Here is an 18821-nt window from a genome sequence, read left to right on the forward strand (position 1 = left end):
AGGCACCTGGAGCATGGGTGCAGTCCGCTCCAGCGGGACCAGGAGCAGCAGCAGCAGGCAGGCGGAGGAAGAGCCAGCGCCAGCGCCAGCGCCTCGTCTGTCCTGTCTCTGGCGTGTCATCTCGCTACCATGAGTCAGTACGGTTCTCACAACGCACTGAGCATGAACATGAGCTCGAACCGCAGGGGAGAGCCGACCACCGGGGGGTCCTTCCGCTACACCCGCAACGAGTTGGTGCAAGGAGCCGGCAACGGATACGACCACTTCGTGGACTCGTACCACACGGTGACCAAGACTTCTGCAGGAGGGGGGATGGCGGGAGACACCATTGGAAGAATGACAAGCACAACGGGAGGCGCAATTAGGTACACTTTGCAAAAGACATTTCAAGTTGACACCACAACACCATCTTTCTTCACAGCAGCGCCTGGCAGAACAGCGAACGTAAAAGAAGGAAATAAGATCACGGAACACAGAACTGCGAAACCGCCTCGCTAAATCATTTAGATACAAATGAAACGGAGGCTACTTTTGAAGAATCTTCTCCCGTCACCACGGCACCGACGGTCGTAATGGCAACCTTGGCGGCGGCGCGATGTTTTCCTGCTTTTTCGAGAGGCGTCGGGGCGTTTAATCCGACGGATACGCATGACGGGTGGCATCGTATTTATATCGCAGGAGGAAGTCGTCCGACACGAGCAATGAAACGCGTTCCGACGCGCCGTCGCCAACGCCGACTGGCTCCATCTTGGGATTTACGAGCCACTTCCGCCTCTTCGTTTATTTATTTATTTGCACTTGGGTAACTCTAACAGCAAATGCGTGAATTTGCTTGCGCGGGAGCGTAAAGGGAACACGGTAAAATGAGACACCTGCAAGGAACTTGCATCAAAGTATCACGTGACAGCAGCTTTCCAATATTTTGTCTTTCCGAGATAGCCCGGTGATTGGCAGCCGACGGCATTCAACACTCGCACCTTAAACTTTTGTCTTCTGCGGATCTTCTGTGTGCTGTTTAACTTTGTCTACTAGGGCGTTAAGAACAGTGCAGCAATAATGGCGACTCATAACGATGATGAGTTGGAGTCAAGGTTTTGCATTCACAAAACACAGACGAAAATTATCCTGACTGATGGCGATTGGACTTTGTATTTGAGACGTTTTCATTGCGGACAACGGTTCTTACGGAGAGTCCACGCTGGTATGTAGCTGCAGCGCACCACAATAGGTGCCGTTTTGGATGGCAATTACCTCAGTGAGGTACAATACTCAACGTCCGGGTCACCACACGGCTCTCGCTATGGAACAGTCAAGTTCTGCATTCCCCACAAACGAATTTCTCGTTAGATAGAGCGGGGGGAAATGCCATCATGGCCGCGTGCAACGTTTTGTCAAGGCGCGATTTTCTGTATGCACGCAGTTTAAAAAAAACACACACACACACAAGTGACAAGGTTCTTTCTTTGCTTTGCAGCGGCCTCACTGACATCCATCAGAGGGCCGTGTCGCTTCAAGCGCAGTGCCAGGAGGACCTGAGGCGAGCCGAATTTGCCCTACAGTCTGTGAGTTAATGCGCGGCTTTTCTTCTTGACCTTTTTTCATTTTTAGAAACCTGTCCAAAAATCAGTTTGACCAAGCCTACTTTGTCAAGCCAAACTTATTATTCAGCCTATGTGAATTTTTTAAAATGAAAACATTTCGCGTTGGTGGTGTAAAAAGATGAATGAAAAATTATGCGTTGACTAAAATATTATAAAAAAACCCCATCTAAATTAGAAACGACAACAATTGCTGATACATTCTAAAATGCTTTGACATTTACGGAGAAAAAAAAAAAAATCATCTCTCCCAAGACACCCGTCAAGAATGAATGTGCAGGAAAGAGTGGCATCTAGCGGCCAAGGCGCAGATTACAACCCATTCATCCCGCCCCGAGGAAGAAACTAAAAATAGTTGCCCTCATGAGTGTTTTTCTTTGCCATAACGTTTACTTTTTTTTTCTTGGTACTTCTTCAGAGATTTCTACTGTTTCTGTGCAAATGAGATTCTTGGGTTTATTTTACAGCATTGCATCTTCACATTTCAATGTTGTTTTTTTTTTCAATAAATCTTCAATGATGCATGTCAGGGAGGTAATATGGCTGATGCAGAGCAGCACATGCTGAGGGCAAAAGACACGATTGACCAACTGAAGACCTACGCAATGGATCTGAGGCAGATGGGACAGCCAAGTGACAACGTTGTCAGAAGGTAAGCAAGCATTTTCAATTGAATGCTATGTCCTAACAAAAAGAGTATTCATTTAGCTAACAATGGAAATGTATATGTTATGTTACATTCTGTTAAAAATGAAGAGACTTGAAAACAATGTTGAGACTTTTGGCATGTGCCATCAGACCTGACCTGACCCAAACCAAAGATCGAAATGTTGGGTTAGAAATCTTTTGTAGTTAAAATGAGGTACTATAAACCATTCAAAACACATCGTGGTATGATGCCGTGTACTTGTACGGAACTGCAAACTACACCAAAACAATTCTTGTATGGTTTATGGAATACTTGCCCGACATTGTTCATGAGACCTGAGCAGTGGAATTAGCAGTAGCATTTTAGCCCAGCGGTTTGCGCTGGGGGTGTGCAACTCTTCAATAAAAGATGGTTTGGGGCACGATACGATTCAAGGATGCTCCAGTGGAACGATTCAAGTCGAGGTGATTAAGATTCCGTTCGAGATGGTCCGCCTCGAGTGGCGAAGATGCAATGAGCCTCCTGTTGTCATTTTACAATATGAATGAACTCCGATCCAAGCCACTCGAAAGTGCTGCCGCTAAGAAGTACCTGGTGCTGCAAACACGCCAGCAGAACACATGTGGGCTTGGACAGTAACCGCAGGCAATTGCAAGTATTCCCAAGCGTCCCGCCTCTCCATTTCTATCCGTCTCTCTCCAGTTGGGAGATTTGTAACGATCAGCTGAAGGGGGTCCACTTGGCCATGGCTGGCTCTTTGCAAAAGCGGAGGAGTGTGAAAGCAAGCTCTGGTTCTTGGGAGGAGCCGGGGAGGAGCTTCCAAGACGCCGTGGCCTGGATTGCGCAGCAAAAGGTGGGCGCAGTCACCTGACCCCGACAGACGACTCGCAGAAAATGTTGCGTCGAGATTCACGTGGGCGCATGGTTTTTGCAAAACTCGCAGGTGCAGAGATGTGCACTGTACTGATGTTTTGTTTTTCGAACAGCGTCTGATTGAAACTACATACTGGGGAGAAGATCCCGCTGGCATCGAGAAGAACCTCATCAGCCACCAGAGGTTTCACAACTCGCTCCAGAACAGCCCGCAAGTGGACCGAGCCCGGAGTGACCTGGTGGGTCATGTTGTTGTCACTATTCCAAACCTTGCTGATCGTAGAAGCAACAAAACCATCTGGTCCCTCCGATATCGACAGTAGTTTCTCCTTAAATAGTCAAGCGTTCGTACAAGCTCCCTGAGCATCTCTCGGGCCACAGCCAGCAACATCAGACATGCGCACGACGGCCTAAGCGGTCTCACACCCGTCCAAAACCTGACATCCAAAAAGCGGACATGATGTCGATAAGTAAGCACAAAATTCCAGCCACTAAAAGCCTACTGACTACTCGCTGAATATCGTCCGCCAGGTTAAGAAAGGAGACAAAGGAAACCTTCATGCTTTGGACCAGGAGTGGGACAGTCTTAAGGTGAGCCAAATGCCACTGATGTCTCTTGGCGGTGGCGAGCGCGTTTGTGAATCTCCCGAACCCTCCATCTGTGGCTGCAGCAAATGTCATTTGCGCGGATGCGGCGGCTGGAAGACCTGCAGCAGATTATTCAGGAACTCTCCAAAGAGATCATGTGGGTCAACGACAAGGAAGAAGAGGAGTTGATCTTTGATTGGAGTGAAAAGAACCTCGACCAGTACATCCCCCGGAAGCAAGAGAGCTATTCCGTTCGTATAAACACGCGCACATTGCTACACAACACCTCGAAAGGAAAAGGCGCTCCGCGTAGCGTTTTCATGGAATTCAATTCCAAGAGACAAAGGCCTTTTTATGAAGGGCGGCGAGTCTCGTTAGGAGCAATTACATGGGTCAGGTGACTTTTTGGCAGCGTACCCGGTCATCCAATTAGCCGGCTAAACCGCCAACGCTCTGCGCTCCGCAGAAACTGATGAGTGCCCTTGAGGAGAAAGAAAAGCACCTGAATAAGCTGAAAGTGAGAGTGGATGCCCTGCTGAAGAACAAGCACCCGGCGTCGGACAAGATCGAGGTCCGTTCTGTCTGATATGAAAGCCGTTCCAACCGATGGCCCGCCGGCTCCTGTTGGTGGCGTCCGCACCCTCGCTGACGCCATCGGCGTATCTTTTCTTCTCCAGGCATACAGGGACACGCTGCAGACTCAGTGGAGTTGGCTCCTTCAAATTACCAAGTGCATTGACGTGCATCTGAAGGAGAATGCAGCATACAACCAGGTCATTCTTCAAAACTCTTACCTCGAACCGCGTAGGAGTGCACGGTCGAGAATAATCGGGCTCTACCCTCAACTGGTTGGACGACGTGAATAATGACTCATTATTTTCAGGCCGGGTTTGTCTTGCAGCCTTTGTAGATTGCATTCAAAAGTGTAACTGTACCAAAGAAAAAGTTTGTTGGCACTTAACGAAACATGAACACACACAAAAAAAAAAAAAAATCGAAGAAAAGGAAGGCACGGCGTCCGTCGCGGCCAAAGCCATCCGTCGCTCTTTTCAAACATGGCCAAACAAACCGTTTAATGATGAGCAACTTCCGCTATGTTAGATACGCCATTTCATTTGTATTGTACGCCTCCTTTTTTTTTTTTTTAGTTTTTTAAGGAGGCAAATGAGACATTCAGAACCCTCCAGGGGCAACAGGAATCCATTCGGAAAAAGTTTACCTGTGACAAGAACACTCCACTGGAGAACCTGCTTGAGCTGCTCAAAGGATTGGAGGTATAGTTAAATTTTTTTTTTTTTTAACAACAATAAAAGATGACCCGAAGTAAAATTGCTGAATATGAAATTGACAGTATGCGTCACGCCGGCAGTTTTAGGCACAGTTGTTAGTAGAGCAAATCTAGCATTGCTTGTCATTGAGGGGATTAGATCCTTTGCAAAGGTTTTTCTGTCTCACTGAAAATATTTGTCACTTTATTTTGAAGAGGGAGCGAGAGACGTTAAGAGATCAGAAGAGGCAAGTTCAGCATCTTGTGAACAAGTCCAAGAGCATCATCAGACTGAGATCCAGAAACCCAGAAGAGAAGAGCAGCCGACCTGTGATCGTCAAAGCCCTGTGTGACTTCAAACAAGACCAGGTCAATGTCTGGACACGTCAGTCTCAAACATATCCCCACTTTGAAGACTTCACACACTTGCGCAATCACGCTCACGCTCTCGGAAATACGTGAAGGTTTTTCAACTGATTTGTACAGGTTGTAGGTGGACTCAACTGTATTTCTACCGCACTTTAAAACAACCACCGCTGTATACAAAGTGCCGTACATGGAGCCAAAAGAATTCAGACAAAAAAATTAATCACCAAGACAGCAGGAAGCACATAAACAGTCAAATTAAAATCGAGTCTCATGCCGATTCAAAAGCCAAAGAATAAAAATGAGTTTGAAAGATGGTGGGGGGGGCTTGTCTAACGTTTAGCGGGAGGTCATTCCTAAAAGAGGGACTGGCAACGGAAAAGGCTCCATCCCCTTCTGCGTAGGAGCTCCGAGAGGTCAGGTGGGGAGAGGCCATTGAAAGATTTGAAAACAAATCATAGCATCGTCAAAAGAACTCTAAAATGTAGCCAGTGAGTAGGAGCGATGTGCTCCCTCTTAAGAGTACCAGTCAAAAGACGAGCGGCAGCATTCTGGACCAACTGGAGATGCTTGATGGAGGATTGGCTGATGTGACAAAGGCTTGAAGGACTGTATCTCCAAGTGCTCATAAAAAATTTTTTTAAAAAGGAGAGGCTTGACTTGAGCCAGCTGCTTAAGATGAAGGAAGCTGGATTTGACAACGGCATCAATTTGCCGGTCCAATTTCAAATCACTGTCCAGTTAAAGTTGCATGAATAGTAGAAAAACGTTTTGAAATGATTTCTCTTGCTCGATATTTTTTTAATACCTGTCATTTATATAAAATAGAAATGAAAGCCAATCTACGTCGGTCGTTCAAGATGGGGCAATTGTGTTTGGTCTGGAAACTACAGAAGGTGATCTGTAAGGGTGACGAGGCCATCTTGAAGGACAACAGTCAGCGCAGCAAGTGGGCCGTTACGGGCCCGGGCGGGTTAGATATGGTGATCCCGTCTGTGTGCTTGATCCTGCCTCCTCCCAATCCACTCAGCATCAATCTGGCTATCAAGTAAGTGAAACACATACACCCCCTTTTCCAGCAAGCGGGATGGGACAGGATAGGTTTTTTTGTTGTTTTTTTCCCAATTGTAAAGTTGTCTGAAAATTCCCAATTGCAACATACACGTTGCAGTATTCGGGTGAGTTTGTGTTATAAACACACTGTTGTCTACTGAACTATTTTCATGTACGTTTTTTTTTTTTTTTTTTTGCCTTTCCCGCACGGCAGAGGAAATGAGTCCTATTCATTGCCGCTCTCCTGCGTTGTGCCGGTCCAATATGTGTCACGATAGGCTCATCGCTGAAGCTGCGATCATTTTCCCGCTTACGTTTCTTGTGGGAGAAATCTGTGTGTTCGCCACGGGGCTGTAACATTCTCAACTCAAAGCAAAAACACGATGAATTTCTGTCCGTTCAACAGAAACGAGCAGTGCTATGAGTCCATCATGTCATTCTGGAACCAGTTGTACATCAACGTGAAGAGTCTCATCGCCTGGCACTACTGCCTTCTGGATATCGAACGCATCAACTCGCTCACCATCTCCATGGTAGGTGACGATGAATCTCTCTTTCATAGGAATTTGATCTTTTATTTCAGACAGCAAATCTATCAGTCATCAGATGAGAGCACAATCGTTGCATCGTTCAGGGTTGACATGTTCGCCCCAGTTTCATGCATGCAAATTCACGAGTATGCCCGGACTCATGTGTGCACTGACAGTCTACATGCCGTCTTCTAAAACGTAGAAAAAGCAACTCGAGAATGATAAAAGAAAAGGCCCATCGCTCATCTCATGTGAAACAGTTTCGGATGTTTGCAGTTCCCTCCACGGTCTGACTTGTGTTGTTGTTTTCCCCTCGGCCGCGCCTCACGTTAGTTTTCATTCTTTTCAGCTGGCTCGGATGAATCCCGAGGAGTACTCGCAGTTTATCAACAGCCTGGAGACTCACTATGAAGAGTTCAAACGGAGTTGCCAAGGCTCCCAGATGTTTGTTGAAAATGACAAGAGGGGCATCGAGAGCCAGTACAACGCGGCTCAGGCCTACTACGGGACCCTCGTGGTGCAGTTGCCCACTTACCGTGAGTCACGCATGCTTGTTCAAGTCAACGCCATCCATCAAATGTTCCTCTTTCAATCACCACACTTCAATGTTGTAGTTTGCTGATTACAATCGCAGTATTTTCAACGTAAATAGACCATCAGGATTTGTTTTTTTTCCCCATCACAGCCCTGCATGTTTCACGTGTTGGACTCAACTCGATTTGAACTTTTCCTTGTTCTTTTGGTTTCTTTTCTTCATCTAGAAGCCCAACAAGCGCAACATCAGCTCATTATAATGACAGCGGCTGCCGACGAAGATGCCAGACAGCTCGAGGAAGAGCGGCAGAGAACCGAGCTGACAAAAGTGAAGAAAGAGGTCGTGAAAGTGTCCAAGGCGGAGCCGCTGAAAAAGAAGGTGGCCTCATCTTCTCACACTTTAACAGAGCTGCAGGCACTCAGATTGAAGCTGGCGGCAGCGGAGGGCTTGCTGAGTCAGCATGTTCACATCTGCTTGGGAGATGACGGAGTCAAAGACTGTGGCCTCAAAATCACACACTTGGAGGTCAGCGCAAACGGGCAGCAAAAGGACAAGCCCCGAAAGGGTCACCGCTACCGCACACTGATTGTTTTGGGGTTTTTGTTTTTGTATTAAAGAGCGCGCTGCTTGACGTCAACGCACTAAAAGAGGAGTACGCAAAGCTGCGGGAGAATATTACGAAGGCGCTGGAGAGCATGAACGATTCAGATAAAGCTCAATTCTTACGCAGTGAGCTCGAAGTTATCACACAGCGTCTGGACAGTCTAGAAAGCAACTTATCCAATTACCTTCTGCGGTAAGACTGCGCAATCTTCTGACTCGTGTTTTTCAGTTGATGAGTGGCCACGGAAACCACTCCGAAGCCCAACGCAAGCTTCATTAAGACGTCAAACTATCGGATGGTTTAAGTCTGTGTGAAGCATTGAGACAATACAATATAGCGGGATTTATCTTTCCCTCTGATTGATTTATTTCTGTTTCCAGACTGCGGGCTCTACGGGACTTGCTGCAAAGTATGGCACGTGCTGAAGATATCGTGAAAGTTCATGAAGCCAGATTGACAGAGAAGGAGACCACTTCTCTGTTGCCGGGAGAGGTCAACGACTACTTGAGGGCTCTGAAGGTAGATACTCCTGAGAGATAGATGGTATCAAGTGCCGCCGCTGTGCAAAGGACACAATTTGGACAAAAGTCTTGGGACACACCTTTTTTGTGGGAACACATTGAGCAAGGGCTGTTTTCTGCGCCAGTGCGCAAAAAAAGATTCGCTGACTTCATCACCATCAAACATCAATGGCCTCACTAATGCTCTTCTCGGAGAATGGTCAACAAATCCCACAGCTCTTCTAGAAAGAGCCCACTATACATATATAAATAAAACTGAAGAATTCAGTTCACCAGTGTGACCATGCTGTTGCTATTTTGCATGTGGCGTGTAGAATATTCAGGACGAGTTGGATGGGAAACGCGATGTTGTGGCCTCTATGGAAGCAGAACTTGCCAAGGCGCTTCACTGGAATGGCCAGGTGGGGGGGCCCCTCTACAGGTGCGACATGATGCTGTCCAATTGCGCCGAGCAGGTGGGCCAACTGTCAGACCGCTGGAGACGAATCCAGGCGCAGATCGATACCAGGTACGGCATATTGAAATGTAGCCAATGAAGGTTGCGAGCGAAGATTCGGAATTCTCCGCCTCCTGTGAATTCCTTCATTTCAGAGTGCAAGACTTGCAGCGTTACCTGCCTCAACTGGAGCACTACAAGCAGTCCAGCTCCTCCTTCCATGACTGGATTGGGGACACTGGCAAAAAGCAAGCCATCCTGCAGGCCACCCACATTCAGAATGTTCAATCTCTCAAGGACCACATCAGCAGTCAGAAGGTGCTCTAAGATATTATTTATCATCGTGATGGGTGCCGATGTCACATTTTTTTGGGCCATCTGACATCTTTATGTTTGTAATGTTGTCAAGGCTCTCAACGCAGAAATCAAAGCAAAGAGGGAAACCTTAGAAAGTGTCCTGAAAGACAACGACGCCTGTGTCACCGCCATCAAGGTAAGGAGGTCAACACTTCACTGATTGTTTCTGATCATGACGAACTCTTCCTGAGAGAGTGGCCCTCATTTATCAAAAGGACCTGCAAAAGTAAAGAGAGTGGGCGCGATTCACCAATGTCGGTAAGCGGTGACCTTGAACTGCAAGAAATAATCATTCAACTATCAATAACGAGAAACGCAAACGGGTTAAAAGACGACCACTCGCAGAAGTCTTCTCAATCACGCATTGGTGAATGCCAATTGTTGCAAATTTGGACGTACAACACATTCGTTTGAAAGATTTGTGGATAAGCCAACTGGTCTCGTCATGGCCTGCAATCTCTTTCCTTGATGATTCATTACTACCATCGACGATTGTTACTCAACTCAATTTTGTTTCTAGAGCCCTTGAAAACAACCACCGCTGTCAACAAAATGCTGTACACGGAGCAAATATCATATGTGCAACGAAAGAATCAATGAACAACATAGACAGAAGAAAGCACAAAAACACTCAAACTAAAAATCAAGTCTCATCCTGAGTCAGAAGCCAAAGACTAAAATGAGTTTTCAGACGAGTTTTGACATCATGTCTAAAATGACCTGATGTTGTTTTCCAGGATTATGAAACAGACCTGGCCAGTTACACCTCTGGCTTAGAGACTCTGCTCAACATCCCGATCAAGAGAACAATGCTAAGATCGCCATCCATGGATCTTATTCAGGAGGTACGGTGGACAGACAGTTGAATCTGTCAATCTAATACAAGCATTTGTATGCGACACTTGAGTCATCCCCAAGTGGTATTTCTCCTAGGCTGCTCAACTGCAGACCCGTTACATGGAGTTACTTACTTCGTCTGACAACTACTTGAAATTCATAGGAGAGCTTCTCAAAAACATGGAGGATCTTAAGGTACCAAAGTTTGGATTTGTTAATATTTCAATGAAGTAGATAGAGCTGTACACCAGAACATTTTTTTTACATTTTTAAACTGAAGTGACCTTGAACGACTCTGCCTCGGTTCCAGATTCGAAGCACTCGGATTGACGTGCTCGAGGAAGAGCTTCGCATGTTGAGGGAGGCTCTTCAGGATCGCAAGAGCAAGAACAAGGCTCTCGAAGATGCCGTGGCGCGTTATCAACTCGAGCTCTCCCAGTCACAGGAAAAGCTGCTGTCAGTGGAGGAGATGAAGCGAACCACCGCTCTGCAGTGCGACGCCGCAAAAGACAGCCTCGATGACACTCACAACCAGCTGGCGGACCTCGCTGATCAGGTGACCCGCCTCAACTACTTGCTCGAGGAAGAAAAGAGGAAGAGGAAACTGGCAGAGGAGCGCTACACCAAACAACAAGAGGAGTATGAGTCTGTCCTTAGGAAAAGGCAGACAGAGTTAGAGAGTGTCAGCTGGTCCAAAGTGGAAGTGGAAAAGACGATGGGCAATCAAGAGCATGAGATGAAACAGCTGCGGCGGAAGCTCGAAGAGGAAACCTCCAAGGCGGCGGAGCTGCGGAAGGAGATTTCAAAGGTAAGAAGCCAATGCGATGCAAAGATCGATAACTTAAAGCTCGACTATGACTCCCAGATCCACGTCAGTCACACCACAATTCAGCGGCTTTCGGCCCAGAGGGAGGACGATGCACGTCAGCTTCAGCTGCGATATGACAGGATCCAAGCAGAGAGGAGGGTTATGGAGGAGGAGCTCGGGAGGCTGAAGATGGCTACCGCCCATGCAGAAGAACGACTGAGGAGGGCGGAGGAAGAAGCTCATCGGCAGCGCTTGGTCATCGCAGAAGAAGGGCGCGCGAGAAGAGAAGTGCAAAATGAGATTGAGGTTTTGATCAAGCAGCAGGAAGAGCGAAGCAACAAGCACCAGGAGGCTCTGGCCGAAGTGGAACAGGACCTAGAGCAGAAGATGGAGCAGTTGGCCTACGTCACCCACAGTCTGGAAGAAGAAGTGCGAAGGCGGAAAACCACTGAAGAAGGAAAACATGTGCTGGAGCAGACCCTGGCTGAGCTTCAAGCAAAGCTTGCCAGTTCAGCAATGGCTGCGGCCCAACTGACCGAGTGCGAAGCGGAGCGTCAGAATGTGCGTTTGACGCTGGAGAGGGAGATTAGGGATCGGAGTCGCATAGAGGAAAACCTCAACCGGTTACAGGGTCGCGTAAAGGACATTCAATCTGTGCGAGATGGCCTTGAGCTCCAGTTGGCTCACCTCAGGGAAGCGAACCAAGAGGAAGTGTCGAAAAGAAGGCAGATTGAGACAGAGTTAGAAAAAACCACGACGACGATGAGAGAATACTACTGCGCCATGACCGCTTTACGTCAGAAGCGAGAGCAAGTCGAGGCATCGGAAAGGAAAGGTGAAGAACGGTGTCTCATGATGCAGGAGGAACTGGAAAGAAGCATGGAAAAAAACAAGACCTCTGTGGAACAGATATCACAACTCAGCACTGAGCTCAAAGCCCTGCAGCAGCAGCTGCTACAGGAGCAAGCTAAAATTCAAGAGGTGACCCAAAGAAATGAGGGTCTGTGTAGAACTTTAGAGGCAAAAACTGAAGCTTTAAATATGAACTCTTCTGAAGTTCAAAGTTTGCAGGAGAAGACTGAAACCTTGGCCAAAGAGAGACTCAGGCTGGAGGAGGAGCTGAGGACAACCCGACACGACAACGCAGAGCTCTTGAGATTCAAAGAGGAACATGATGATGAGGTCTCCTCCCAAATTACGGCCCTAGAGCTGCAGCTGCAGGCCAGCGAGCGTCGCAATGTTGACTACCGCAACCTTGTCTCCGAGCTCTCCTTGGAGAGGGCCAACCTCAAACTGGAGACTGAGAAAATACAAATTCAGGCCGCTGAGGTACTTGCAAGTCCGATAGCTGCCAGACTGCTCCCATCTTTCCAGATGAATCAAGTAGTCTTCACTGCCACTAGACCACTTCTTGATTGCTTGCATGAGCCTCAACATCGTTCTTCTCTCGTAGCTTTTGAATTAGCGTCTGATTTCCCAAAAGTTTGAGTGGTGTCCATATTTTACCCGCGTGCAGTTGGTCGCACAAAATTTTGCCGTCTTCAATGACTAATCAATGAGCATTTTTTGCCTGCGCAGACCTCTGACTGGTATTTCAATGAGTTGGGACATCTATTTGTATATTTTATATTTCTGATTTCATTCTTTGGACTTTGGAAATCAGAAGTTGTTTCATCTGCACGTTGAAATGAAGCACATGACTTGTCCTTCAAGCGTAGCCGATGGGCGTTCATCTCTCCGCACTGTTCTCTGCCCCCCTGACCACGATTCAAAAAGATTTGGCGTGCAACATTTTTCACTCTTTTGCTCGTTTTTCATGTTTGCCCAGAGCCCCATCAAGTCACAAAAGTGATGTGTGCTGTTTTGAAACCCAGAGAACATAATTGTTATAATTATCGTCTAATTATTTGATTTTACGAGTTACACTAATTACGTAAAATGAAATCTGACAAAAAGCAAACCGGCTCTGGGCCAAGTTTGTGAGTGTGTTTTCATTATACGGTAGGTACGGTTTTTTTTTTAGCACCTTGTGCATGAATGCATATTATGGATATTTCTAAACATGCCTGAGTTGACCAATTTTCATCTTTTACTCTTTTTTTTCCCCATAGACATCAACCGCAATGCTCTCACTGCAGTCACAGTGCAGTGAGACTGAGAGAGAGCGAGATGCGCTGCTGCTGAAACTCCAGTTGTCTGGGACAGACAAAGATAACCTGCAAAAGCTGGAGGAGGAACACAGACACGTGAAGCTGTCTCTTGAATCTGAGCTTCAAAAGAATCAACGTGTACAGGACGAGAATGACAGGCTGAAGAGAGATTTAAGTTACTGGAAGGAACAATGCCAAAGCAAGCAGGGTCTTGTTGACCAATATGATGCGGACAAGGAACGTCTGGAAAGGGAAAGGAGGAGTTTGGAAAGGGAGATAGAGAAGCTTCGAAAGGAACTGAGCGACAGTGAGAAAACATATCGAGGGAAGCTGGCAGTCCTCCAAAAAGAAGTCACAGAGTTGACGATTCTAAGACAAAATGCGCAGGATGAGGTCAGGAAAAGTAGAGAGCTACCGATGTTGGATCCCTCCGCTGTCATTTTTGATGGCGTCCGCAAACCAGTGGCAGCAGGCCAATTGCTTGACTGTGGTATTTTGGATAAAGCCACCTTTAACCGGCTCATTCGAGGGCAAAAGTCTGTTCCTGACGCGTCCGACGACATCAAAGTTAGCCTCAAAGGAACAGGCCCAATAGCGGGGGTGATCATTGAAAACCCACAAGGTGACGGTTTGATTTCTGGATGTCCCTATAAGATAAGCCTCAGTGAAGCAAAGAAAGAGCGCCTCCTACCACCGGATGCCGTTGACCTGCTGCTGGATGCTCAGGCAGCCACGGGCTACATCATTGAACCAAGAACTGATCAAAAGCTAACGGTCGAGGAGGCAGTTGCCGCCGGAGTGGTGGACCCAAGAGACCAAGACAGACTTTTAGTGGCACAGGCTGCTGCTGTTGGCTACAAGGATCACGGTGCAGTCAAACCACTTTCCACGTACGAGGCCTTGAGAAGGGGACTGATTGACAGGAAAACGGCACTGCGTTTATTGCAGGCCCAGGAGTGTGTTGGAGGCATACTGGATCCAAATCTCAGCGTGTTCCTTCCCAAAGTCACGGCTATTGATCGTAGTATTTTGGATGAAAACCTCGGCTACGCTCTGACCCAGAATCCCAAGTGTTACCTTGACCCAGACACGAACCAGGGTGTCAGTTACGGAGATTTGAAGAAACGATGCAAGACCGAGGCTCACACCGGTCTGCTACTGTTGCCAGTCACTGAGCGAAAAGACCCCTCCAAATTGGTATTTGATGGTGTTCGCAAGACAGTAACAGCACAACAACTGTTTGACTGTGGAGTCTTGGACAAAGCGACGTTCAATCAACTAATCACGGGGGAGAAAACTGTCCCGGAGGTGTCTGTGGAAAAGCAGGTTTTCCTCAAAGGGAGCGGTGTCATTGCTGGGGTTTCAGTTGGATCATTCCAAAAAATGTCCTTGACTCAGGCCAAGAAACAAAGTATTCTTTCCCCCGAAAGTGCCGACTTGCTACTTGAAGCTCAGGCAGCCACAGGACACATCATTGACCCACAGACGAATCAGAAATTGACCGTGATTGAGGCATGCGCGAGAGGTGTCGTCTGTCAGGAAGACGAATCCAAATTGTTTGCTGCTGAAGCTGCCGCCATAGGTTACAGAGACCCAAATACTCTGTCACTCTTGTCGGCCGGCCAGGCCATGAAAAAGGGTCTGGTTGACAAGGACACGGCTCTTCGCATGCTTCAGGCTCAAGAATGTGCAGGAGGTATTTTAGACCCTGCCCTCGGTGTATTCCTACCAAGGGACATCGCTATGGATCGAAATCTGATCGACGCAGACCTATACAAGGCCCTCAGTGAGTCTCCGCAATGCTATTTGGATCCAGACACACAACTGCCAGTGAGCTATCTGTCCCTGAAGAAAAGATGCAGAGCAGACACCATCACAGGTTTATTGCTTCTCCCAGAACCGAAAAAACCAACAACCGTCCAAGGGCTTCGGAGTCAGGTGTCTGTCATAGATCTAGTAAATGCCAACCTGCTGGAGCCAACTGATATTAATGAACTGAAAGAAGGGAGATTGACAGGTCAGGACATTGAGTACCGTCTGCGCTCTTATCTGGGCAAGTCCACATGCATAGCAGGACTATTTGACGAAACCACTGATAGGGTGATGACATTTTATGAAGGCATGAAAGGTGGACTCTTGCAACCTGAGACCACTCTAAAGCTTCTCGAAGCCCAAGCTGCCTCGGGTTTTATCGTCGATCCAGTGAACAATAGACACCTCACTGTGAATGACGCTTATAACAGAGGACTATTTGGGCCAGAGTGTCTGGACAAACTGCTATCAGCAGAAAAAGCTGTGACAGGTTACAAACTGCCTGGTACAGAAAAGGTTCTCTCTCTCTTCCAGGCAATTAAGAGGGGTCTAGTTGTGGAAGGCCATGGCATCCGTCTGCTAGAGGCCCAGATCGCCAGTGGTGGCATTATTGATCCTGATCGCAGCCATCGGATTGATATAGATGTGGCCTACAGCAGAGGATACTTGGATGAGGCAATGACTAAGATCCTGACCGATCCGGAGGTTGCTCGTAAGGACTTCTTTGATCCTAACACTGAGGAAAACTTAACTTACATGGAGCTGAAGAAACGTTGCATGACTGATGGAATGACTGGCCTAGTCCTTTTGCCAATAGCGGACAAGGAAAAAGAAGAGGCAACTATGAAAAACACCTTGAGAAAGAGAAGAGTAATAATTGTGGATCCGCAGACTAATAAGGAGATGAATGTCCGCGAAGCATACGAGAAAGGATATATTGACTACAGCACCTACCTGGAGCTGTCTCAGCAGGAGTGTGAGTGGGAAGAGATCACCATCACCGAACCGGATGGTTCCACGCGTTTTGTCATAATTGATAAGAAGACAGGTACAGAGTATGACATCAGTGAACTGCTCGAAAAAAGAGTCATTGATCAGTCAGTTTTTGATCAGTACCGCTCAAGTACGATCACCTTAACACAGTTTGCAGATATCATCACTGAAAAGAGTCAGCGTGGATTGCCACCAACAAGTTCCACATTACCGTCTTCGTCATCATCAGTTATGTCAAAATCTTCTCTCACAAAGATAACTACAACAATACCTCCCACCATTAAAGAGCACAGCTTTGCAACCAGCAGTGGTTCTCAAGTCTCATATGACGCCCCTAACAAAGTATCTAGTGTTTCCGTCACCCTGGCCTCCCCCGTTGAAAGTGTTGGTGGAAAGGATCCCGTGGGCGCCATTTTCGATACAGAGACTTTGGAGAAAATATCAATTACCGAGGCTTTAAATCGCGGCCTTGTTGATACCATTACTGCTCAGAGATTGCTGGAGGCACAAGCGTGCACCGGAGGAATCGTAAATCCAGAAAACGGCCGCCGGCTCAGCGTCCAAGAGGCGTCCCGTCAAGGTATAATTAATGATGATATGGCTGCTAAACTCAAGCCTGCTCAGAAAGTCTTCATTGGCTTTGAGGGTGTCAAAACTGGCAAGAAAATGTCTGCTGCCGAAGCCATGAAAGAGATGTGGCTACCTTATGAGGCAGGCCAGAGGTTTATGGAGTTCCAATTTGTGACCGGGGGACTTTATGACCCTGAACTGGGTTGTAGACGAACCACAGAAGATGCTTTGAAAATGGGTTGGATTGACGGTAGCGCTGCGATGAAACTCCAAGACATCAGAAACCACACAAAGAATTTAACATGCCCCAAGAGCAAACTGAAGATCTCTTATAAGGAGGCTCTGGACAATTGTCTGGTGGAAGAGAGCACCGGGCTGAGAATGCTACCAGCGTCGTCCGTGTCCTCCAGAGGAATTAGCAGTCCCTACAATTTTGCCTCTGCCCCAGGATCCAGCACAGGGTCCAGAAGTGGCTCACGCCGAAGTTCCCGAAGGAGCAGCTTGGATTTAGGCTCCCCCACCTCCTTGTCCACCACCAGTCATACAGTCCTTACCACCCTCTCCACTACATCTCAAATGAACAAAAAATAGAATCCATATAGTCACCTCACCAGTCATATCATCGTTGCTACTTTATTGTTAACAAATCCGAATAGTTGTTGGGGTTTTTTTTTTTTTTTTTTGAGAGAGAGAAAATTCCAAGGGGACCAAAGCAAGGTGAATGTATCAAACAGGCCCAGGGAATGCTCGCATTGGGAAGCCACAACCAGTGTGTACATTTTAACATCTGAGAGTCACTGGCAACTCTCCATTGTCATTGTGTCTCTGTCACTGATATTGACATCCATCCAATAATATGACGCAAAGCTGCAACCGCTTTGTGACCTACTTCTTCCAGTGCTGTCTGAAAAGGGGGCGCTTTTATTTTTATTTTTTTTGCTTTGGGAATATAATGATGCTGCGATTGCATTTATCCTGCATTTATTGTGTTAAACTGTTTGCTTTGCCTGGGGAGGGATTCAAGGTTAATTGCATGTAGAGTGGTACCTCGAAGTTCGGCCGCAATCTCATGTTCGTTTGGGTGGACTGCTCATTGAGAACAATGATTCAGTCGAAACCCTTACGATCAAACGACAATGCATTCATCCTGCAGACAATAAGTACCAGGGGTGTTCCGATCAGAGTTTTTTTTGCTGCCGATACCGATCATCCATGAGTGAGATCAGCCAGTACCAAATCAGCCAGGCTAAAATTAGATTGACTGATGTGCTTTTCGCCATCTTGATCGAGGATACAGTCACAAAAGGTAATGACTGTACGTACAGCAGACATCAGGTCAAACCGGCATTCCACAGATCAGCTCCGCTGGCAGCTCTTTGACTGGGGGTTTTTCGCCCACATTTTGGCCAAACACCCGATTTGACGGGTTTTGCGGGTTTTGAACTTGAAGGTATCACTGTTTAAAAGTACAATGCTCACTTTGTGCTGAAGGTGTTCTTGGTTTCTTGCAGTTTACGGCTTTAAGTTCTGTAACAGTCGATCAATAAAACATTTACCTTTTGATTCTTTGTTCGAGTCAATGAATAAGTGTCCGTAGTTCAACGGTCCTCGTGCCTGATGTAGAACACATCACTCGAGTGTTTGGCAGTAGCGGCGCTACAAGTAGTGCCATAAGTAGCTGAACTACATTTCAAGTATCACCGCACTGCACATCCTCTGGCAAGGAAAACCTCAAAACCCCATTTGGCGAAAGAAACCTTGAGAAGGGACCACAGATGGCGGGATCCCCCTTCCAGGGTGACCAGGCTACAATGGACGCCAAGTGGGCAATATTTCTCACACGGCAGTAATATGGCGTTATACAATGTTCGCTGAAATAGCACGAGAGCACATTTGATGAGATGAAGCGCCACAGGTAGGATAGATACCTTGGGGAAGGTGATTCTGGGTCAATCGGTCAATGCAGAATCCTCAACCACAACGCTTCTGGAGAAGTGACCCGCCACGGATCTTTTTCTGGTGAGTCGGTGCAGAATCCATGTAGAAAAGTATCCTCTGCATGTTTTAGATTCTTCCCTCATCCAGCACCCCTGATGCTCATCTTATCAACAAGCTCTGCAGGGGGCTGATAATGATGCGAACAATTTGAATCTGGTGTTTTGGTTGAGGGGACACACATAAAACACGCAGGATCGATGTTTGACACCTGTGTCCTTTCTCATCTGCTTTTTTCTCGGGAACGTGATTGAAACAGGTGACTGGCTTCCGTTCCAG

At 47.1% G+C, this 18821-nt stretch overlaps 1 protein-coding gene across 1 annotated transcript; it reads left to right on the plus strand.

Annotated features, from left to right (window-relative positions):
* dspb (desmoplakin b) lies at positions 1-18110 on the plus strand. The gene is made up of 24 exons (XM_019884668.1): positions 1-365; positions 1475-1562; positions 2129-2250; positions 2950-3100; positions 3234-3359; positions 3652-3711; positions 3792-3959; positions 4175-4279; positions 4386-4481; positions 4857-4982; positions 5192-5344; positions 6235-6389; positions 6801-6927; positions 7274-7460; positions 7686-7984; positions 8077-8255; positions 8444-8582; positions 8899-9092; positions 9176-9338; positions 9430-9513; positions 10115-10222; positions 10311-10409; positions 10525-11022; positions 13134-18110. The coding sequence occupies exons 1-24, from the start codon at positions 130-132 to the stop codon at positions 17136-17138; spliced, it is 7668 nt and encodes a 2555-aa protein (XP_019740227.1). The 5' UTR covers positions 1-129; the 3' UTR covers positions 17139-18110.
* The last annotated feature ends 711 nt before the right edge of the window (positions 18111-18821 follow it).

Source organism: Hippocampus comes, unplaced genomic scaffold (genome assembly GCF_001891065.2).
Source record: "Hippocampus comes isolate QL1 unplaced genomic scaffold, H_comes_QL1_v1.1 scaffold90, whole genome shotgun sequence".
Lineage (NCBI taxonomy): Eukaryota > Metazoa > Chordata > Actinopteri > Syngnathiformes > Syngnathidae > Hippocampus > Hippocampus comes.